The 24,706-nt window shown below is 42.4% G+C and overlaps 1 protein-coding gene across 1 annotated transcript in view; it reads left to right on the top strand.

Annotated features, from left to right (window-relative positions):
- The first annotated feature begins 750 nt into the window (after positions 1-750).
- ITIH5 (inter-alpha-trypsin inhibitor heavy chain 5) overlaps positions 751-24,706 on the top strand; it is a 49,519-nt gene continuing 25,563 nt past the window's right edge. The window contains exons 1-7 of the mRNA XM_032995777.2: positions 751-953; positions 4,510-4,554; positions 8,563-8,726; positions 9,954-10,061; positions 11,832-12,082; positions 20,814-20,983; positions 21,553-21,669. Coding sequence (XP_032851668.1) covers positions 834-953; positions 4,510-4,554; positions 8,563-8,726; positions 9,954-10,061; positions 11,832-12,082; positions 20,814-20,983; positions 21,553-21,669 — 975 coding nt within the window. The 5' untranslated portion in view covers positions 751-833. The remainder of the gene's footprint in view (positions 954-4,509; positions 4,555-8,562; positions 8,727-9,953; positions 10,062-11,831; positions 12,083-20,813; positions 20,984-21,552; positions 21,670-24,706) is intronic.

Genomic DNA, 24,706 nt, shown 5'->3' on the forward strand with positions numbered 1-24,706 from the left:
GCACGGGTTGCCAAGGCGAGGGTGTGGAGGGAGCTCTGCCCTGCTCCGGGACGGCGGGCCCTGGGGCAGTTTTCACAAACAAACCAGGGCTGCTCTGCAGAGTGGGGATTAGGAGAAGGTGTCCCTTCAGAGAGGGTGAAACCGGAGGGTTTTACAACTCCTTGGTAAAGCCCCAGCCTTGAAGCGTGCCCGTCGACTGTGCTAAGGGAGCGGGTAGGAGGGTGCTTTTTTAACCCAAACTGTGGTCTAAGGGCGTTCAGGCCTGCCCGACGCCATGGCTGACCCCACGAGGAGACACCCTGGCAGCCCAGCACGTCCTTCCAGCTCCCACTGGCACCAGGCACCGGCACCTCAGGGAGCTGATGCCTGACAGCAGCCATCTTGGGCCCTGCCTCAGCACCCAGCCAGGTGGGGGAAAGTCTCCCTCCTCACCTCCCCCCCCAGCTGAGGGCCATCGCTAGGGCTGGGGTGCTGCTGGTGCCAAAACGACAGGCGGAAGCATCTCAGGGACCCCCCAGCACCACCCTTCTCCACTGCCAGAGGGGAGATGGGGGCTGAGGGCAGCACTGAGAGGGGCATGGCAGTGGCTTGTGCCCAGGAGCCTGAGCTGAGGGGAGTAGCTGCAAGATGGAAACCCCTGCAAAGATCCCCGGGGCAGCCTCCCTGAGTGGAAAAGGGGCTGGTCCTGAGCTGGGAAGGAGGAGAAGAGGGTGGGTCGTCTCGCCTCCTGTCAGCCTCCCCGCAGTCTGGCAGCACAGGCAGCAGCTGCAGGCAGCGAGGGCTTTCCTCTCACCTGCGGGGCAGGGAGCCCCGGCCTGCGCTCCCCCTCCACCATGATCCTTTGGCTGTGGCTCTGCTGGGGCTTCTCCACCTCTGCGGGGCAGCCCGACTCAGAGCTGATGGCGAGGTACCTGGAAGAGGAGCTGATGGCAGACGACAGCATCGTGGAGCAAGTAGGTTTTAAGGCGGTGGTCTGTTCCGTAGCATCTGGTAGCTGGGGCTGGCTTGGCCCCTCTTAACTGTCAGTGTCAACACACAGGGCAGTCTGCTAAAACTGCATTTATTGCACCCGTCCCTGCAGCATGCCCACGACTCTGGCTCTGCTCTGCTCTGCCAGAGGCTGCTACTAACGAGCAAGGCAATTGTTGACTGTATTAAACCAGGAGATCACCTGCACCCTCCTGTGCTGGGTGCTACTGCCAGGGTATGGGTTCAAAGCTGACATCCCCCATAGCTGTGCTAACGAGGCGTTTCACAGGGACAAGGGAGTTAACAGCAGTGTCCTGGCCCTGCGCCAGTCTGAGTAATCCAGAGTATTTCAGGCTTGGAGGAGAGTTTTTCTGCCTATGGTCTTAGTCTTACCGTACTTGATTTTTAACTCGTGCTGGATGAAATTGAAGATGAAACCATGAATTTCAGCTTGCAGAATGCTTCTTGACTGGGAGAGAAAAAAAAATACATTCTGCAAGTGAGGGCTGTAACGTTGTATCATTGTGTGGCTTAGATTTTCTGGGGAAATAGGGCTGAAAGGGCAATGAACTTTTTGCAAGTTAGCAAGAGAGTTTGGGTGGTGGTTTGGGAGGCTGTGATTTAAAAGGCTGTTCATGAATGTCTGTATTTGGCATCTTCTGCCATACAGCAAGTGGGCAGAGTGAGACTCTTCATACATATTTGTACCCATCTCAGAATTGGTCATTCAGCTGCTCATCCCACCTAGAATGGGAAGAATCTCTCTCCAGAAGTGCCCATGTCTCTCCACAATGAGAATCTCAGCAACTTTGTTGACGATTGTGATTACTTGTTGGGGACTTGGGAACACATATTCCTTGTTGGGGAATTCAGCCACAAACTAACATTGTCTTGCAGATCCACTTGTCTGAGTGGGAGAGAGTATCTCCACAACTGTCCTGCCAGCGGATTGGTATCTGGGAACACTTATCTGCTTTAGAGGGAAAATCAGTTGCAGATCTCAAGCAACTGGCTCACAGTGTTGAAACAATCTGGTCGATTTTGCATGAGGCAAATGAGGGTGTTTTCACAGGAGCTATATTGCCAGCAAATCAGTGGCGGCAGTGATGTATAAATAGAGGTGGTGACCTAGTCCCCTTGGACAGCCAGATCTGGAAGAGGACATGTGTCTGTCTTCACTGAACACATGAGTCAGGTTAAGAACAGGCAGGTGCTTGCCTAGATTAAGATACTTAAACTATAAACAAATCTTTAACAGATTCAGGAGAGTGTATAAGGCTGCATTTAACTGTAACATCCTGGGAGGATCTTCCTACACGCAGGCAAGTACAGACAGGTCTTTACAGGATCATGATATTTGCAATAAGTGTGGATTACTTGTTGATTTATCCAATGATTGACCACTCTCCTAAGGTAGTTGACAAGGTTACTAGTCATTACTGTTGCACTAGAGGTAGTTCTTCTGGACAACTCTTCACGGGTAGGTGGGTAGGTACTGCCTAGCTTATTCTCTGTATGTCATACTAAGACTAGCAGGTGGCAACAGCTATGGTGTCACTATTAGCAATTATTGGGCTTAAATGAGTGCTTTGGAAGGTTTTAAAGCTAAAGGTTGATGGTAACTTTGAAATTGATCCATTAGATGATGCTAGTGAAGCTGCCTGATTCAAAACAATTGATGGACTGATTCGTATCATAAACCTTGCAGCAGTAATTTGTCAGTAGTCATGAAGTCCTAGCAAACAGAGTACTGTTATCTGGTGATCCTTAGCTACTCACCAATGTCTACTGGTTATCCTCAAGACTGTAGAAAGTAGCTTTTGAAGGAGCTAAGTCATACAAAGCCTTCTTATGCAAATAAGCAAGCAAACAAAATGAGTGTGTGGTGTGGAAAGATAAAACCAGTAACCAAATTTCCAGTTTCACCAGTTAGGAAAAAACATTATGACCATTCCATAGAGGAAAACAGGTGGATTTTTTCCAAAATGTAATCCTTTAATAACAAAACTACAGAGGACCACTGATCTCTCATCTGTGCTTCTGCTCAAAGCAGGACCAACTTCACAGTCATTTGTCTGGCTTGTTCAGAAGAACCTACAGTGATGGAGGCTCTTCAACCTCTCACAGCAGGCTCCTGAGGTGCTTTACTTACCTGAGATAACAGAACCAGACAGAAAGTTTCTTTCAGAATTTAAACTGCAGAGGATCCCTCTCCCCCTCCTCTCCCCCTCCTCTCCCCCTCCTCTCCCCCTCCTCTCCCCCTCCTCTCCCCCTCCTCTCCCCCTCCTCTCCCCCTCCTCTCCCCCAGAATTTCCTGAGGGAGCTGTTTTTCATTGGTTCTAATTTTACAAGATATTGGCTAAAATAGTGCAGAAGGAAATAATAAAATTCTAGTGGATGAGACTTTAATTTCTGCATTGGGCTCCTGAGCTTTTCAATGCACAATATTAACAGACATAAAATCATCATTTTGGCAAGGAATGCTGTTATTTCAGTGTAAATCAACAGAAAGGGCAAATCAGGTAAAAAAAAAAATCATTGCATTCCTCTGCTCTCTGGAGTTCCACCGACATTTTAAGAAGTCACTTGGCTTCCCTCATTGACAAGAGACTTGTAATCTCTGTTTTGGGGAGGGATTTGAATTTGATTTGGAGATGTTGCTGAGATTTACACCATTGTGAAGGGCGATACCATGAGTATGATTGCATTATCATAGGTGAAACACTTCATAATAAAACTTGTGGCTGAATTTAAATGTCTTTATTCCCTTTTTGTACATAACGAGTGCTTTTCTGTCACTGCACAATAAATCCACAACACCTGTTGAGAGTTTTTGGGCAACAGATTTGCTGTTGTGGTAATATCAATAAAGCTGAAGCTGTAACCTTAATTTACACAGGTCCTCCCCTGGAGCAGGTCCACATGTGCAGCAGAATGGGGTTATGCTCACTAAGCCCCACCACATGGGTGCTAGGTTTAACTTGGTCGCTGCTCAAGCTCAAAGCAGCCATGCTGTGCTGAGCTAAGGACAGACTCAGGTGACTGGGCTGGTCGTGCCCTCAGCCCCCTGCCCAAAAGTCTTTGGCTTTTACTTACCTGAAGATGTAGATGGGCTCTGTGTGGCATTTGATGAGCATTGTGGACAATTTAGCAGCTCTTCTCATCATATACTATACACAATGCAATGGGGCAAAGACAGTGACACATAGGAAACTATAAGGAATACACCTTCGGGGCCAAGACATAACGCTTGTTTCTAGGGCTAAAGGCTGAGGTTCCTGTCTTCATATAGAGGGTGTCTTGACAAGTAGCATTTGTAAAACACAGAGTACTTCCTCACTTGTGAGAGCTGCATTCCACTGCTGAGCTTTGATCAATGGATCTGTTAATATAGAAAAGATTCAAGTTTTAATTTTAACCAGAGGAACAGTTGAGCCTGGCCATGGAGGATCAGTCACACAAACACGTGTCTGGATTTAAACAAGTGACATGTCTACTGTAAGTTGACTAGGCTCCATTAACTCCCTTAACTCTTTGCAGGTTGCACGCCGTGTTCCAAGACAGGCCAGATTTTTGCAGAGGCTGGTACGTATCACACTCTGTCTTTATTTTACTTCATGGGTATTACACTTGCTCTATGTATATATGTGTGTGTGCATCTCTCTGCCCAAGAATGAACTATGTCAGTGGGTGATCATAGAGTGAGATTCCAGGTAAAAAAAATTTCATTTTGATCAATGCAACAGGTACATATTCTTCTAATACTTTCCAATCCAACTTCTCAACTCCAGATTTGGAGAGAGAACATCCAGTGTTACAAACCATAACCATGCAGTGAACATAAGCCTGATGAAATCTCATTGAATTGGAAGAGAAAGGGAGAGTTTGCTTTGAAATCTGAAGATTAATTTTCTCTGTCTGAAATTTTCTGAAGAAAGGAAGAAAACAAGGAAGCCAATATTCTTCTGTCAGCATGGGAACCTAAGCATTAGACGTACAACAAATCTGTGAGATCTGGCTGTATTGCTGCCCTGAATGTTGCACAGCTTAGATCAAAACTTTGGCTAAAGAGGCATCCAGTGAAATTGCTGTGCATGGCCAGTTATATTTCTGGGATTGCTGAGGGTTGGAGGCTTCCCAGTTGAGAACTGAAGAAACTCATTTCACACAGTGAGCAGCCATCACATGTTAATAGCTTCTGGTCCCTTTGATCTTTGACAGATTTGAATCAGCAGCCTAGAGGAGAGCAACTGTCAGTCCTACTACCAGTTTATTACTTCTAATCTGAGATATGGTCAATTTGTTTTGATGAAAGCAACTGATAAAGGTAAAAACATGAAGTGTGTTTCATTTATCTTCAGCTCTCTTCTGTCTTTCCAAACATTTGATGTAAACAAGCATAAAAGCATTTGTTTGGCAAGAAAATTTCACCTCCCAGTTCATCATCATAACCAGGACACCTTCATAAAGCATCCAGCCAACCTGCCTCATAGCAGTGTGCTAATCTGCCACTTTGGCATTCCCTAGCTTTATTTTTAATAAGGGTAATAAGTCACAGTAATAATAATATTAAACAAATAGTTTGTTTTCTTTTTTTTTCCTTTGTGCTGCCTCTCATCTTCTGAAGGCCTTAATAAAAAGTGGAGAAAACAAACAGGCATTTGCGCAGCTGTAAGTCGGCATCAGGCACTGATGGATTGTGCAAGAGCTCCAGGGAATGCACAAGAAATCACAAACTGGAACTTGGGCTGCCCGCCAAGCCTGACCTAGCAACCTGTTTGGAAACTGCCACTGTTTATATTTTCTATATACAAGGAATGGCAGATCCCTTCCAGGGGTGAGAAGATGAATCCGTTCTTTCATCCTCAGTTGTATGTGATGCCCCTATTCAGTGTTTGATTTCTCCAACAGCAACTCCTAACCACCAGGAAGAGGGAGAGGTGTTGAATGTCTTATTTTCATTTGTTTTTGCTGTTCCTCAGTCTGTCAGGATATCAGAGCTGGAGCTTGTTTAGTGGGATGGAGAGATATGAGAGAGATCAGTTGAAGCCAGCAAATAGTAGATTCAGCAAAAAAAAAAACCCTAACTGATATGGTTCTTTGTATAAAATATGATTAAGCTGTGGAACTTGTTGCTACAAGATGTTGCGGATGTTAAAGATTTACATGGATTCAAAAAGCAGCTGTGTAAAGTCAGAAAAAAAGTCTACAGAGGTTTACTAAGCACAGAAATACCACCCTTGGCTCAGGGGTTCCTTCAGCCACAAATTACTGAAAACTCAGAGAATATTTCTGGGTAATATCAGTGCAGGTTGGACTGATTTTACACTCTTCTCTAAGCATATAGTATTGATCTCTGCCAGCGATAGGTAACAGGGTTAGAATTGCTTTTGTTCTCACCCAGTACAACCATTGTTATGTTCTTATCACAACAAGGGTAAATCCATGCCCTCTGTCATTCTAAAGATTTTCTGACTTCGGGTGAATCCACTGCTACATTCTCAGTGTTAGACTCAATGTCAGATCTGTCACTGCAGAACCACTTGTATCTCAAATAAAAGGCAAAGGGCTTGATCCTCTTTTGCTCTTGAGGTGTCAGCTATGTTTGAACCCATAGCTTATGATGGAATGCAGAACATGGGAGTGGATGCAGGAGATCTGGAACCAAAGAATTTGCTGTAGTTTCAGGTTCTTTCTTTTACTTCGATTATTAAATCCTCTTTATCTCTTGCTATGCCACAGGCAATTAGTGGTATGGAAGACTGAATGAAATGTCAGCTCATTATATCTGGTAACGTTCCTACAACACTACTTCCAATTAAGACTCCCCACCTCTCCACCTTCAGGATAATGAGGCTGGAAAGCCATGCCTATGTATCAGGGAAGGTCCTAAGAACATCAGGATCTAGTTCTAATTAACACCAATTGAGTAAAAGCCAATAGTGGCCTAAGTGGGGGACGAGATCTGAGCAGATGTGTTCTAGTCTAGATCCATTGAACTGAGCTGTCTGAAATCAGTGAGACAAATCACACCCTAGAAATGCCAATTTCTTGCCATTGTGCTCCATGTGAACTGAGCCTGTGCTAAGCTGGTTGTACGTGGACACAGAGCACATCACACATTCTCCAGCTGTTAAAGATCTCTATCATGATTAGGTTAATTTGAGACACATTTATCAGAGTCTTTCCAAGCCTTGAAAGTGTAGGCAGCTGGGGCTCTACTCCAAGTCTATTGACAGTTTTGTGTTTGTTTCCACTGGATTCTCATTCTTCTGTTTGCCTGGAATTTGCTAGCCCAGCAGCTTGGTTAGTTGGATGCTCACTTGTTACTGCTTCTGATGTCGTCATCTACTGCAGAAATGTCCCTGTTTCATACTTATTCATACAAACGCTTGCTCCCTTTGTTTGTCAATTTGTCAGAAGTATTTTTGTTTGGAAAGAAAAATCCTGGAAGTGCAGCTGATGAGCATGTTCTTATCTTCATGTCTTATGCGACTGTGACTTTTTATTAACCTCAGTAAGAAGGGTCTCGGTGTATTTGGCTTAGTGAAGTTGCTCTGTATTTGCAATGTATTTTACTCTTCAGCTTCCTTCTGCTTTTGAGGGTTTGGTCTTTGGCCATTTAAGGCAACATACAGAATTCTTTTTACATGGGCTGCTTATAGTTAAATACACTTTTTCCAGGAAGAAAACTGTTCAACTCCATGGAGACATTACTGTCAAAAAACACATTAGACTGGAGAAATGCTCCAACCCAGGACTTGTGCACAAAAACACATTCCCAAGAAGCAGAAATTGGCTTTCAGCTTCCATTGCTACATCATGTGTCATTTATTGCAGTCTCTGCTTCTTCTCTGCTGGAAAAAATCCAGTGTGGGCTAAAAGGCTTAAAATATTTTACTTGAGATGTCATGGTGTCACTGTTTCTTATTAAATCTCTTCCATCCGTTGCCTGAGATCTTCAGGATGGATTCTTAGCAGAGGAAGACTCAGTTGACTCCATCGACAGCATTTTTTTCTGTTTATATAACTTAGAGATCTGATTGTATGAATTTGAAGATGCTGCTCCAAACACAGTGATTTCAATCTTTCAACGGGTCTTACATCTATCTACTCTTGTGCACAGTCCATGGGGAAGTTCTTTAGACATCAGTTCTGGGCCCTATGGGGACCTATTTTGGACTTTGCTTCCCAAACTATACGGAACTAATCCTCATCCTCTCAAATGGTCAGAGGTGAAGGGTGCAATTTAGGATACAGGTGGATTTTGTTGTTGTGTTTCACAGCATAAAGTCTGGCATAATCAGAGCTCTCATCCTTTCTGGACCCTTCTCAAGTATTGGAGAATGACTGTGGCCTTTGCTTTTATATGTGAACAAAGGTAGTGCCATGTCTCTGGTTTAACTTTTGCAGCATACCTGAAATTTTGAGAGCAAGCCCACCTTACCTGCCATTGACTGTTTCTAATATGGGAGCCTAATACTCATAGGGAGGTTATTTATTTGAGCATATTAAGTATTAAAGCCATTGAAACACTGAAGGGGTGAGTTATCTAGCTGCCAGTGTTAACAGATAACCTTTTCATACCTGCAGGAAACCAGGCCTCGGATGTCTGAATTCACTGTGAAATCCACAATAATTTCTCGGTATGCTTTCACCACGGTGTCATGCACAATGGTGAACAGTGGATCTGAGGCACGCGAAGGTGTGTTTGAGATGCAGATCCCAGCTGCAGCCTTCATCTCCAACTTTACGATGTAAGTAAGTAATACTGACAGACGGGTGGACAATGGTTCTCCCATCCCACGGATAGCTCTCTGAGATTTCAAAAACTAACTAGTCTGCAGTAGGGTTGTATTACAGCCTTTTTGCATTTCTTTGGAGAAAATAAAACCACACACTTGCTATACTCCATCTGAGACTGATCATGGCCCCAAAACACAGAGCAAGTCCTTGGATGACAGGATGCTAAGATTCAAGCCCTCAGTGTACATGGGGAAGAAAATTATTATTTCCCGTCTGAGCTGTTCAAACAACTTCCTTCTCCTTCTTTCTCTTTGGACCAGAAAATCTCTTCTAGTCCTCAGAAACCTTTCCACTTATAGTTGCAGCAACACTGGCACACGATAGTTGTCTCGTCCAATTGACTGTTTTGCCTAACTAAGAAGCTCCTTGTTCCAGGTTCTTCATACTGTCAGTGAAGGAGAAGAGTCAACTCCAACTAGCAGATAGGTTGGCTTGCTGCTGGAGGTGCTAGTCATTCTGTGTACATAACAGCAAACAGAGGGCAACCAAGCTCATGCTGAAATGACTCACTAAAGAATAAATTAAGCTCTTTTTTTCAGAACCATGTTTGTTTTGGTCATGCTCAGATCCCCCCTGTGGGTAGATATTGGGGCCACAACTTTGGATCTGACCATAGCAGATGAGGGACCAGCTCTTTTAGATAAACTTCCATTTGGGCTGAATCTGAGAAAAAACAGTCTTTTGCCATTGGCCAGCCAAAATGCATGTTAAAGGCTGTTTCCTGTTGGAATCCATGGCTCTGTAACCCATTCCCAGGGAGAAGCATTTTAGTTAAGGAGGAAGCTAATTGAGAGCAGTTATCCTGAATATTTCCATGTGCTATTGACACAGATGGTGGCTCTGAGTCCAGGCAAAAAAAAAAGTGCTCACTGGGATTCTTGACATTTGTTTTACTTTCTGTTTTGCATCTTTATGATTTGGAGATTGCTTGCTGAACTGGCATTTTAGAGAGGTAAACTCCTGGACTAAAAGTGTACTCTGCTGTTATAACCAGCCAGGGAACTTATAAGTCAGAGTTTGTCTCAGTGACTCGAGTGGACTCTAGGACTAGAGTTACACCAGCAGCACACTTAGCCTACTCAGATGTGTACAGTCTGTGAACCCTACTAGAGCAAGCTGTACCGCTGTCACTGTCTATGGGTGCAGAGTGGTCATGCTGACATCTCTTATCTCTCCAGGAGCATCGGCAACAAGACCTATTATGGAGAGGTCACAGGGAAAGAAAAGAAAAACAGCAGTGATGACAAAACAAGGCACAAGAAACCTTCAAGCCCCACAGATGGAAGGTAAGTGTTGTGCATTTGGCTGTGTTCTGGGAAGCGACATACTCTCCTCCCATCTTTATTTTGGCTGCTTGGCATACCCATCCATGGATTTATAGGAAGAAACAGCTAAATAGGTTGTTATCTGCACTGCCTGGTGTCCTTTCCGTACTTCAAGTCACCTAAAATTTCATGTGGCCTTTTCCAGCCCTATTATACAACATTTTCCCTTCCAAGATGCTCCAGGATGCATATGAGAGGGAAAGAAATCTTCTTGCTTCTGAATAACAGGCAGGAAAATTAAGGCACACGTAAATTCAGTGAGTTACAACTTCAAGACTACAAAGTTAGTCAGTGGTAGAACCACAAGTAGCCTTTTGCAGTCATGTTTACTTGCCCTGTTCTCAGTGCTTGACTGCATTTAGTCCTCTCGGCCAAGCACTGGCAGAAAGTTTCATCCCTTTAGTGATCTAAAACCCTATATATTCACCTGAATGCACTTCTTCAGCAGCACTCTGATTTCACAGGTGCCTAAATTCCCCCAAATAGCTCTCAAAGATATGCATCACTGGATGGATTTTGCTGCTCTGGAAAATCCTGCACTATTCTCAGGTACCTGGGATAACAGCACTATTCCAACATGAACACATAGTCAGGAACAGCTAAATAGACTATGATTTTCAGATCAGGGAAATGATGAACTGTGAGGAGGGAGAGGTCTGACAGAGATCTGAACATGAGTGATATGTGGAAGAATAAGGAATTTTTATTTTCTGTCTTTAATAGAAAAACTAGAGAAAATTGAATGAAATGATCAGATGTCAGATTCAAAATGGTCAAAATAAGGTATTCTTCACAGAAATTGTGTTTCTTGCCACTGGAAATTATGAATGCTAAACTTAATGTGGGTTCAAAAAGTGACTAGTTGAATTCATGGTGGGAAAAATCCATCAGGAACCTATAGCAAAGGATGCTGTCTCAGGATCCAGACACAGACTGGCAGAACCTGAAAGAGTTCTATATTTCTCTCAAAGCACTGCATTTCTCTCACCATGCCCTGTTACGTTCTTTTCTGTAGATGATCACTACCTGTCATTGTTAGACCACTGGTATGACCCAGAGACATCATTCCAACTGTCCTAAAGGCTAACATTAACAAAAATGAAATCTTTTTATATGTGTTTGAGAAATCAAAGTCTCAAATCCTTTTCAATGATCACTGAATTGTGGGCATCGCCAAAATCTCACATCAGTGAGTTCTGAAGTGGCCCCTACATGGCATTAAAAGTTTCCCTTCTTGTTATGTGGCTTTTTATTTTCCGTTCACAAATAGTAGTGCCTGGCATCATATCAGTGCCTGGTAGCTGGACACTACAGTGCACTGTGTGGGAGGTGGAACATATTAAGTTATCCCTGTTTAACAGAAGGGCAGCTGAAGCCAATAATGGCTAAAGGTGGGAATTCATCTCCCTTCAAATTACCAAACAGAACGCTGTCAGTCTTATGTTGGGTGACTGATGGCACATGGTAGTCAATCGGAAGAGAAGAGTCCTTTTAGAGAAGTGTCCAGTGGTAGAATTGTCTTAGGGGTCCTATTTCTCCCCAGTGAGTATGTAGCTATAAACAGCTAATTTTAGGGAAGAGGAATTAATTTGTACTTTGCTTAAGATATTGCAATGAGGAACAATAGGAATTACTTTTATTAGACCAACAAAATCCAGATTCATCATTCAATGGAGGAGGTGGTATGCGATGTGTATGGGGTGTGAAGGTGTCTTTGGATTTTCCTTCCAGGGAGAATGGCTATGAGACATTCAAGGCTTCTGTCTTCATTCCTCGCAAGATGCAGGCCAGGTTCCTACTGCATTACGAAGAGCTTTTGCAAAGGCGACTCGGAAAATATGAATATACAGTCAGCATCCGGCCTCAGCAGCTGGTGGGGAGGTTACGAGTGGAGGTGAACATCCTGGAGAACTCAGGCATAGTTTCACTGGAAGTGCCTCCCCTTCGAAACAGCAAGCATAAAGGCAATGAGAAAGCTGGAGGTAAGGAGAGATTTGATGACCCATGGTTCTGTTACTCATTGGGCCTTAATCACGGCTCAAAAACTGGACTGGCAGTCCTGGGAGTTCTCCAAGGCAATCTTGGATAACTGTGTAGCCTGGTGTTTTGTTCACTTTCCCTCTGCTCCAAATGAAGCACGGAACAAAACCCTGACACTGTATTAAAGCATCAGTGTCTAAGTTCAAGCCTATATTAGAAATTAGAGGACACATCTCGTGAAGGCAACAAGAAAAACGAATGCTAGCAGCTCATTAGGCATAAATTATTCTGATAAATTCCAACTATGACTGTATTTAGAAAGATACATTTTTTACTTTCCCTTCTTAACTCTTGCTGCACTCACTGTATGACGGGTACATCCCACCCCAGAGGTGGCTGCATTTGAGTGACAAGGAAGTATCTATGCATTGCAGACCATCGGCAACTCCTATTTAGAGATCTCTCATTCACTGGCAGGGCAACCTCCAGGTTCATGAAAGCTGGTATAATGGCTGTAATGCAAAAGGGATTTCAGGATTATGAACTCTGTGAAGTTCAATGGTGGGAATTCAGTCTTGTCATAAAGGCTGATGGCTTTTGTTCTGTTTTCTATAGATGAGTGTATCTATGAGGTATCTGTGCATAAGCTTGTGAGAACTTTGGAACTTAACAAATATAGGGCTGATCCCATTCAACTCAATAGGATTTTTTTTTCCTATTGTCTTATGAGCTTTGAACTGGGCCTTCAGGCCTTATGTTCAACATTTAAGCAGGCTCTTCCCTGACTCCACATCTCCTGGGAACTGTTTATTTTAAGTTCATTGTTTTTTTCCATCCATCCATGCCAAGGCAGATAGGATATCCTGGATTTTAGAACATGGGAAATTCCAAGATGAAAATCCATGTTTTGCCAAAGCACTAAGTGCAGTTTGAGTATCTACTCTTTTCCCCCACCATCCTTGCTCACTGTTCAGAGACTGTAAAGGTAATTTTTGTAGTGTAAAATAACAGCGAGGAGCACAGTGTACTGTGATTTCTATATGTTGACATGCTGACAAAAAACCCTTACCAAAAAAAGAGGGTGAGTCTGACCTGGAAGCAGGATGTAGAGTCTTGGGGGACTTGATCCTCAGTTACTCTAAGTGACGTATTATCAGCAAAATCAGTGGAGCTGTTCATGTCTGCCTGGTAAAGATCCTAAGGCATGTGAACTGGAGTTAAACTGATTGCTCTCACTGATTTCATTCAAATCACAGTGAAATCAAGGCTCTCAGTGACTTGGACTAGCTTCAGGTCAAGCCTCCGACAGCTAATTAGTCTCTCTGCTGTACATGTATGCACTGTGTGATAAATGTGCCCTGCTCCTCATCAGGAGAGACAGGAAGCCTTTTTCACCTATTAGGCAGTATCATAGTGCATTGTAGCATATGGTTTCCTGAAAAACATCTGGCATTTATCAAGCTTAGAGACAGACTACGCAGAGCAGACACATTGTTGGTGTAGTGCAGTATGGAAATTCCTATATGTAAAAGACATACGGGGAAAACTCTTGTGATTTGCTATCCAAATGGCAGTCTGTGAGCCCTGATCACTCTTGGCACCATGCTTCAGATTTCAAGCAGCTCATATAAAAACAGGCCCAAGCTCTAGGGTTCCATAATCCTTCCTAGGCAGTAAAATGTATATACAATAGATGTCCCATGACAGGATGGTAATGCAACTGAAACTCAGATGCTCTGTGCTTTATCCTTGCTCAGAATTCAATTACAGACCCTCTCGATCAGGAATCGCCCTATACAGTTATTGAAATCTGTTTGCTGGGTTGAAATCATTGCCATGGAAATCGTTGAATCATTGAAATGCCAAACACACTTCTGGGGTCCATCATGGGCAGTCAGGAGTGGGTTGTGACTCTCCCAGATCAAGTCTTCATTGGTACTCAGGTGAGTGCCACTCAGATGCGTGTATAAGGTTAATGAATACAGTAGTTTTGCTGAGGTTCTTTCTGATCTAAAGCAAGATGAGGAGATTAAGACATTACCAGCAGTCAGACCAAAGGAAAAAAAAAATGAAAAAGAATTGACAGAGGGTCTCACAAGGGTCTAATGTAGATCGCAGAGAAGGACAGCTTGTTTCAGATAGGAGGGATTTATTGCTTGTGACCTCTTCTGACCAGCAAGATCAATCACACTTGGAGCAGACAACAGGAACTTCTTGCTTTCCTAAACACAAGTGGAAACCACAAGAATACTCCTAGGGAGGTCAAGGCCAAGGCAAGGAGCATTTCACTTGGAAATCCATTATATTCCAGCCAGCTGTCACTTCTCAAGCTTGATCCTAAAAGCAAAACATCTGAATCATTGGATCCTCCCTGCAAAACCTTCTTGCTCATATGACACCTAAAGACTCAAGAGCATGAGATCTGCATGTCTAGCGAGACCTTCAGGGAAGACTACGGGCTTTTAAGTGAAAGACAGGTGAATTGCCAGTCTTACATTTAAAGAGTGGCTGCATGGTGGACAGTTTGCAAACTGGAAGTAAACCAGCAAAAAGACAGTGTCTGGTCTCTTCTTGGATTCCTGTGGCTTAAAACTCTTTAATATCACTTGGCTGGAGAGCATGGTAGCAATCTAGGAAGTAAGTGGCCAGCCAAGGATGTCAGACCAGATGCTGCCATACTGTGTTACCTGTAGTGCCCTAAATGAGAGGTCATGACTTAAAAAAACAACCAAATAAGGAAAGGAGCTCTGCACATTGGAAAATGGCACTGCCTGAATGGTCTGAGTTTGAATATGTTCTGAAAACTCTCTTCCTCAATTTCCTATGTCTACAAAGATGTCTATAGTAACTCATGGTTAATGAAAAAATGTGAGATTTTGATAAGTATAACTTACCTTGAGAGTATTGGGTGAAAAATGTATTGTGACATCAAATCATTAGTTAAATGGCATTCTGAGTAATACATCCAAAGTGAGGAATACATCCATTGTTGGGGATAGATGTAGTTTCGAAAGTAATTTAGATACTTTTGTCTCTGACTGACCTGGATAAGAAACCACATGCTATTTCTGAGTACAGATCACGAAGATCCAGTGTAGGACAGGCAAATTAAATTGAAAATCAAATATGTTTGGCTTTGGAGTTATCCACAGCTCCACGTGATGAACACCAGCAGTGATTGATGTTCAGAACTGAAATGCCAACCTGTTGTGGCAATAAATACTGTTAGCAAAACTAATGAGAAAGATAATAACAATAGTTTAGATGACCCAAATGTGTAGTAATGGCTGATATGCCTTTGTTTTATAGATCAATCCTCTTTCATTTATTTGTGGTGCTGTCTACATGCTATCCACAGAGACAATGTACCATGCAGGAACCATAGTGGAAAAAACAATTATTTCTCTGTTTAATGGTCATTCAGGATTTTTACTTTTGACTGTGGTCAAACTGCTAGTATCCATACAGTCTGTGATGAACAGAAGAGATAAAACTTAAAGACTTATAGACAGAAGATGCCTCTTGGTGAGAAAGAGTGAAGGACACCTTTTATTGCCATTTATAAAACAGTGCAGAAATCACAGCAGTAGGAGAAGAAGCAGTAAAGAGTCTAATTCTGCCTGGGTTTGGCTGTAGGGGCCATAGATACAAAGACTGGACTCTGTTCCACAAATTTTCAATTATTTATGAAAAGTAATGCTGTGCTTTGCTATAGATAGAGGCTCTTGAAAAGTCCTGCGTATATCCTCTCTGAATATGGAGCAGAGACAATGTGATGACAGATTTTTCCAGGTTATTTCCTTTGCCAGTGACGTCTGTGCACACAGCTCCATCTGGGAGTTGTGTTTTTCCCAAAGGAAAATATTAAGCATGTGAGTTTTGGAAAGTGATTGTTTGGCATGTGCAGATGTTGTCTTCTGTCACACACAAACTCCAAAACAGGAGACATTGAGGCCAATGATCCTAGCCTTCTCTGGTGACCTCAGAATGGAGCCATTTTCTGAACAATGTCATAGTTAGCATCCTCAGGGATGACTCTCTTCATCCTTTTCCTCCAGCACAGCAGTGTGAGAACTAGTCATGGACTTGGGCAGGGAGAATGACTGCTTGGTGTGCTTGAGAATTACTATTTCTCTTCAAAGTCATAGGTCTCAGAAAGGCTTTTATTTCTTATCACAGTTATCTAGAAGTTTCCACGTGTTAGCAGAGAACAAATTTTGGATTTGAGCTCTAATCCTGACTCTGCCAGTCTCCAAAATAATTTAGGTTTAACTTCACCATGTGAAGACTACAGTTTCATATGAAAAATGCTTTTTATTGCTCTGTTTACTTCTTTAGGTGAATTTGGTCGAAAGTTTGTCTAAAGGCCCTATTAACTACTTCAGTGTGAGCGCAGACCAGCTCACATCTTTGGAGCTCATTCATGCTCTGTACCCTGAAATATCTCATAGATTGTCCTCTTTCAGACACTTGTTTAAAAAGAACCGGGCTGAGGAAGAAAGGAGAGTTATTGTGATCCAGATATCAAATGCTGCCTAAAAAAGAAACCGGGGGGGAAGACATAGTAACTGTATTCAAATATATAAAAGGCTGATGCAAGGAGGAAAAGAATACTGCACTTTCTGTGTCAATAACAGAAAGAACAAGAAGTCATGGGTTTATAAGCCAGAAAGAAAAATGTAAATTAGACATTGAAGATGTCTAACAGTGAAAATGTGAAGCTCTGAAAAGGACTGGCAGAGGCAGGTACTCAGTTTGTATTACTGGAGATCTGGAGTGTTTCCAGACCATGTCATAAAACCAAGTAGGAAGGGATTTGGTCTGGGAACATGGGATGAATTAGATAACCTGCCTTTCAGACCTGATTTCTATTATTTCAGGTGAAAAAAAAGATTACTTTAGGCCTTTTCTACCAGACTATTTTTTGGTTTTAATTTCCATCCTGGAGATGGGAGATGAGTGACTATGAAGAAGACAGGAGAGCTTCCCCAGCTATTCTTGTCACTGGCAATGGATATGTGAGGCAGCCTTGGAAACCTCCTCTCCAGGGATTCCTAAAGTACTGTGTTACTGGGGATGACATTTTGAGGAATAATAAAGGAATGCAGTGTGATCCACATGATCCCATCTAGATTCCACAGTGCTTTACAAAACTGGATACATGTGACTGCCCATTTAACAGGTGGGAAGACTGAGGCATGGAGTGGCTACCTAACTCAGCTAATTTCAGATGGTCAGAGTTCATAGACATGCTAGGACTGAAACTCATGCTGTTGTGGCGCACAGCATATTGTGCTCACCAATCAAAGTGCTTATGGCAGAGAAACACAGAAGTGCAGTCCAAAGGCCACAGCCACAGATATGTATGTGCAGTAAGTATAACATGAGAGCTTCTGTTCCCAGCGTGAGACTGACTTTCAGTAACCCTGATGTGATGTGGTCAGGCAGCCTAACCAACACCCATGCTTGCTTTTTAGCAATTGAGGAGAAGAAACATGAAACTCTCAAATAGGTCAGAAAATATAAATGAACTGTTAAGCTATTTCTATGAATTCTGAGCATTTCCCACACTCTGGCAGTTAAATGCGATCTTGGAATTGATAGGAGACAGATGGAAAATCCAGGAAGGCAATACAGCAAATCTGATGTATTGTGTATTAAAAACATATTTCATCTGTTGATTCATCAGATCAGAGGGCAGCTATAAAAGTAAAACCAAATCAAGATGGAGGTAAAATCTTATAGATCTATTGATTTATGAATTTTTTTTTGCCAGGAGATATCTGAACTGTACATAGATTTTAGAATAAATTTTGAAGCTCTGGGTAATTGTCTTATAAACCCCTTTTAACATCTGACACTGGTGTCCTTAAGTGACTTCAATGTTTTGGCTGAGACCTCTCTTTCTGTTTCTGTCAGGATGGATGGATTTGAATTGGCATAGACAGAGAAGCCACAATGCAGAGTCAGTTCATGACTTCACTGAAAAATTGAGTAATATCTATCTTTCAAGCTCCTCTGGTCAAGAATTTTGCTGTTGAGTTTGTTTCATATTCCAGGTCCTCCAACTACAATTTATTAGTGTAGAAATTTGGCCTATGAGGAAACTTCCCTGCCTCAGTAGTATGGTCTTATTCCTTGTTTATTCAAATGGACTCACAGGACAGCTATAAAAGTAAAGCCAAATCAACATGGAAGTATTGAGTGGTATAGATTTATGATTCTTACTTTCATTCCTTTGCCTAGAGGAGTCTAGATTATACATAGCACTTTAGAGTAAACGTCATAGCTTTGGCTTATCATTTTACAAACCTACAAGAACCCTAGCCCCAGCATTTCTATGAACTTTGACCTGTTGGAAGTCAAGTGATTTAGGTAACCACATTATGCCTCTGTTTTCCCACTTGTTAAACGGACATAATCATATATACCTGATTTTGTAAATCACTGAGGAATCTGAATGTGAGGTGGATTGTGTTCAATGTTGCATACAGATGTGATGTTGCATTCCTCTAATGCTGCTCAAAACACTTTACAAAGGTGGAGAAGTGCTACTCCCCCTTACATAGACTTACCTAGTGTTATAGGGACCTCTGGAGAGGAGCTTTTCAAGACTGCCTGCAACTTGTCATTGTGATCAGTATTGTTAATGGAGTATAGCCCATAATTAAAATCATCCTAAAGCAGATGTCTGTGTCTGGCCAGATATATCACACCCTAATCTCCCCTGACACCCTTGACATGACCTCCATTGAGCATAGAAATTTTCTAAGAAATGTAGGTACTTTAACTGTGAACACCTAAACAGGAACTTGAATTTCACTCATCTTGTCTTTTCCCTACCATACCACAGACTTCTTGGGCCATCTTTGGCAAAGATTTGAGAACCCTGCACACACTAAGCTTCTAATTTTCACCAATTTTAATCAGCACATGAGCAGATATAGTAGCACTTCTGTACCTCAGAGGAGTGTTGGAATAATCACTGTGAGAGTTGAAACACTCAAGAACATCACTTGAGAATCTATTTGGGAGTTTTCAATAGCTAGTTAGGGTAAGGGGCAAAGCTCTCAAAATCTAGGGAATTTTAAGGCTAAAATTCTAGGGAATTTTAAATCTGACCTTTGTTCAGTCTCATGTAAGGGTCCTTGCAGAGTTCAGAGGTAATGAACAGTTGGCACACCAAAGGTGTGGTGGGATACCAAAGGTAAGGTGGGATTTTGGCCACACAGAGAGACAACAAGGAATATCCATCTCCTTCAACTTTAGAAAATGAACACTGCTAACAAGACAAGCAGAGGTTCCTTCAGGGTGACTCAGACCTAAATTATTGCCTTTCTCTGAGATGCCCTCTGAAAGCCACATCCGTCTTCACTGACTCAGAAATGGCTGTAGGAGATCAGGGTGTTACATCTCAGGGATGCGCTTTTCATGACTGCACTAGCAAGTGGTGCATTTTGTCTCAATCAGTAAGACTGAAGTTGCAGCGACTATACTGAGAACTCTTTGCTGAACATAAAGGCAGCTAAGATGACTTGTTCAGATGTAGACGTTACACATAAGACGCTTGTCAGATCAAGTCATCCATTAGTCAGATCAATCCCACCTCACATGCCTACAGTACATCTAAACAAGTCACCTCAAGAACTTTTTATAATCAATAGGGAGAAATCTGCAATATGATTCATCTAATCCTAGAGGAAATGTTCAAACAGGCAAAATTAATCACACTTGCATTGACTGGCAGGATCTCTGGTACAGGATCTCTATTCTAGATGTCTAGAGTTGGCTGGAATGAATACCACGTACATGTTTGAAGTTGTGTGTTCATTATTTACAGAAAGGAGTTAACAGCCATACAGAGGGTATCTGGCCTTTGAGTTCAGTGACCTCTGAACAGAAGTGAGCACAGAAATTTTGCCTAAACATTTATATTCCTGATAGGATTATGTTCTTCTTTTGGCTGGGATAGCGTTAATTTTTCTTCTTAGTAGCTAGAATAGTGCTGTGTTTTAGATTCAGTATGGGATTTGGTATGAGAAGAATGCTGATAATACACTGATGCTTTCAGTTGTTGCTAAGACATCAAGGACTCTCCGACCCTCCATGTCCTGTCTGTGCACAGATGTACACGAAGCTGGAAGGGAGCACGACCAGAGCACCAGACCCAAATTGGCCAATGAAATATTCCGTATCATGTAACGTCATGCTCAGTATATAAAGGAAGGGCAGCTGGGAAGGAGAGGGTTCTCTCTCACTTCTGCGATTGTGACTGCAGGGTCTTGGTATTTCAGGATCACTAGGTGGGAACGGGCTGGATATCAGTCAGTGGGTGGTGAGCAATTGCATTGTGCATTACCCGTTTGTACTTTCTATTATTGTTATTATTTTATTTTATTACAATTATTTAACTTTTTATTTCAACCTACAAATCTCCCTTTACCCCTCCAATTCCCTCCTTCATTCCCCGGGTGCGGGGACGGTGAACAAGTGGCTGCATGGTGTTTAGCTTCCAGCTGGGTTCAAACCATGACACATTGCAATATTGGTTTCAGTTTAGAATTAGTGGGGAAGGGTTATTAATGTCTTACTTTGTCACTGTGAGCTGAATCTTTAATCTCAGTATGGAACTACACTAGCTGACCTGACTCCATGGTAATACTGTGGGTGCTGTGCTTAGACATCTGTAAGACAGTGGGAAAAACTTGTAATACTGTGGTTTTATCTCAACAGGTGATGATTCTCCTCCTCCTTCTACTGTAGTTGGACATACCAAAACCTTAGCTAAAGTTACATTCAATCCCAGTGTTGTCGAGCAAACCAGGATCGCCCGAAATGGCATTTTGGGAGACTTCATAATTAGATATGATGTCAACAGGGAGCTAAGTGTTGGGGATATTCAGGTACTGTACACATGACTCATCTTTTCTGTTTTATTAGATATACCTGAGATGGTTCAATTGTCTTGCATGGTCCAAATGTCCTAGAAAATGTTTTCCAAGTGAAGGCTACTTCTCCATCTTGTAAAAACTATCCAAAATAAAACCAGTCAGTTGGCAGCCACAAGATGAACTTAAAAAACAGAGGTACCCACCTCACTGAGTTTCTCTTTTGCATCTGCTTTTCAGTTTCTCAATATACTGGCTGTATACAGCCAGATACAAGGCTACTTCCCCAAAGGCATGTTGTGGTTCTGATCCTTGGGTACATACGTTATATCCTTACTGCATTTGGACGGAAACCCCAGTGTCCATCATGGAATGAGATATGGAGAGCTCCAGCAGGCTCCCCCAGTCTGGATAAACAGGAGACCAGGATTAAGAAGGATACTAAGGAGCACTCATATCTTCCAATATAGATACAGAAATTGAAAACAGGATCAGGTGTGCCCAACCAAATATCCCATAATAATGTGTGTAGAATATTGCATCATTATCTACCTTTAATTCTTGACTTCCTTGCTCTTCCACAGATTCTTAATGGGTATTTCGTGCACTACTTCGCCCCCACAGATCTTCCTCCATTGCCAAAGAATGTTGTATTTGTGCTTGACAGCAGTGCTTCCATGGTGGGAACAAAACTGAAACAGGTGAGGTCCTTGCATTTATTGTAGACTCGTTGGCTGTAAGGTTGCAGAGAGCTTGGTTCAGGCTTTGTCTCACCAGATGGGTGGTTCTGCAAAGTGTTTTCTATGTCTGAGGTGAGAGGTGGCTCTGAAGACACTTCAAGGTGAGGTGATTTACCTTCAGTGAGACATTATCATGTTAGTGGGAATGGGATGGCAACAAGAAGTGACTTCATCACTCTGTACAAAAACGCTGATGTTGTCAAAATGGAGCAAGGATGTTGCAGTTAGGATTGTTGTGGGCAGTTCTGTTCTGGGCAGTTTGAAGAGAGGCAGAATAGGAAGAACTCCCAGCAAAGTGCATTCATCAGACCACTGTGCCCAATTTAACAGCATAGTGAAGGTACTGCTGTCTTTAAATTACCTGGACAAAACACTTAGCAATGTATAACCCAATGGGTTCTGTTGAAAGAAAGGTCAATTTGTTGTATTTGAGAATCTGGGTCTTTCAGCACAAATTTCAGACGTTTTTCCAGGGCACAGATCATAATGTGAGACAACATACCAAGCTGAAGGGCACATCACCAATGCTTAAAACTGACCTTTGACATGGAGGGTTCAGGCTGGTGCCTAAATGTTTTTGCTTCTTCAGTTCTCTGAGCTGGACAGACGGAAACCATCTCCAGTTCAGGAGCCCAGTAACTGTCTTGGAAGGGCACCGTGCCTGGGGGAATATACTCTGTCTCTCAGCACAGTATTATCAGTCTAAACTAGAAACAGAGATGAATTAAGACTTCAACTCTGTTCTGAGTGATTTTACAGATATATCTCAGGTCTAAAGTCACACTGAAGAGGCAAGCCCAGTTTCCATCTTGTATACCTGTGCAGAAAAGGAGAAAAGTCCTGGTAGGGTTAGTATCATTTCTTTCCATTTGGAGGCTTGCCCCACAGGCATGAGCTATGAAGAAGTTAGTTGGTTTCTCTCTGTTGGATGGCCACATCATTACCTTCTAGTTTCTTACCATGTCCAAGCTAATGACAGTGGAAAATGACACTTTCCACGCAAGTTCACAGCAATATGAGGCAGTTTCAGCTTTTATGGATGGTGTGCTGTTGTAACTCTACTAGAATGACTGGAGGCCAATGGTTTGGACTTGTGTCTTGGCCAGTTAAGGAGCTATAATTAGTCCGTTCAGGCTTCTTGGTTGTCTGCCTGACCCATGGTGATATTTCTGGAAAGTGTGGTTATTTGAGAGCCTATTTTTTCCTTGCCCACCAACACTAGCTCAAATGTCCTTGACAAATACAGACTGTGGTCATTCTCTGACAGTTCTGTCTTTGAACAAGGACATTGGGGGTATATATGCCTTTCTCTCTGCTAAAAACTTTACTATCTGGTTTCAGTGGTGATCATAAATCTTAATTTAGAAGCTGTGTCCCCTATTAAATTAAATTATCTCCACTGTGAGCTAAAATGGAATATGACTTTTATGGCTCCTAATTATCTTCCCCAGTGATAGGAATAGCAAACAGAGAGTTAACAAACATACCCAGTACTGTGCTGAATGAGGTCTTGAATGAAGATGCCTTTGAATCTTTACAAATTCCTGTGGACAGAACCTAGCTCTTGGCTTTCTGTTATCCTTCTGCTGAAAAATGTCTGTCTTGCTTTGCAGAATAAACAGATACTGCACAAATGCACCCAGTCCTGCATGCTGAAAGCAGACAGTCAGCGATACAGAGCTGAACCAGGGAGATTAAGATTCCGAAAGGCTTTGGTGCTGGCGTGAGCTGCACAAGTAGTGTCTTGGGTCAGCAGATTAACCTTGTACTATGAAAGCTTTTATTCTCCTCCTGAGCCTATTAGTGTTTCTTTTTCATAAACTTAATAGAAACAACATGGCCGTTAACCCTTGATAGTCTACTTCTAGCCTAATCAGCTCTTACTGCTTAACATATGCAAATCTCAGGTTAATTAGATATAGAAAGGTGCCTCTTGAGCCTGAAGTGAGAAAAGTGTCTAGCCAGAACCTTTGCTGAGTGTGTACCCAACTTTTTGCCTGCTATCTCAGTACAGTCTTTTTATGGAGAACCACTGGTATGTTATGGAGGAGTGCTATGTGCAGGAAGCACTTACTCTGCTCTGATTTCAACTGATCCAGAAAATAGAACTTAATGGAATTATGACCTAACTCATAAAACCCCCACACATATTAGTCAAGGAAAGACCAAAATCTAGGACTGGCTGAATATATGCCTCTTTTGGTACACTAAGGAAGTGTGATCAGTTACAGCCATGAGCCATGAGCTCAGTGGCCTTTTTACCCAATTGTTGTTGTTATTAAGATGTTTGTTAAATTACAGACACGTCCCCTGGTGGCAAGATACATCTGAGCAGAGGAAATGCCTCCTTTTCTTCTTTTAGACTCTTGCAGCTGTGGTGATCTATGGTGGTGTGTAGAGGGCTGGGAATTCCCATGGAACTGCCTTTCCTCGTTTCTCTCTACTGAGTCACATGCGAGATCAGCTAAAAATACAGTCAGCACTTGTAAATGAGTGCTCTTGCAGGTCAGCTGCAGTAACTATGGCAAAGGACAGTTTTTAGGGTTGTATAAGCAAGGATGAGAAACATCAGCTGTGCACCCTTTTCTACAGGAACTTGAGGAGATTTTGTACTTTTCAGTCACCTGCCTTCAGAAAGTTAATGGCAAAGTGACTTAAAGGGGTTCAGGATTTCACGTATCCTGTGCAGCTCCCACAATCTAATTGTAAGCCATTTATTTTCCTCTGCCAAGGTTTTCCTTTTCCTACATCTTTTATCTACTTGTGCCATCCTTTTCCTCCTAAGATATCTCAGTCTTTGAAGCAACAAGATGTCCAGACCCAGTTGCAAACATATATAGTGAGGCTGGTTGATCAGCTTAAACCAAATCATTTAGACTCTTAAGACATTCTCCTCAATCACTGAGACATATACTAGCTTTGTGGGGAAGATCAGATAATGTACATATTCCTCCTGCAGTTTTCACAGCCTCTGAACTCTGGTGATGTCTAGCAGACT

Source organism: Tyto alba, unplaced genomic scaffold (assembly GCF_018691265.1).
Source record: "Tyto alba isolate M040663 unplaced genomic scaffold, T.alba_DEE_v4.0 Super-Scaffold_2, whole genome shotgun sequence".
NCBI classification, from domain to species: Eukaryota; Metazoa; Chordata; class Aves; order Strigiformes; family Tytonidae; genus Tyto; species Tyto alba.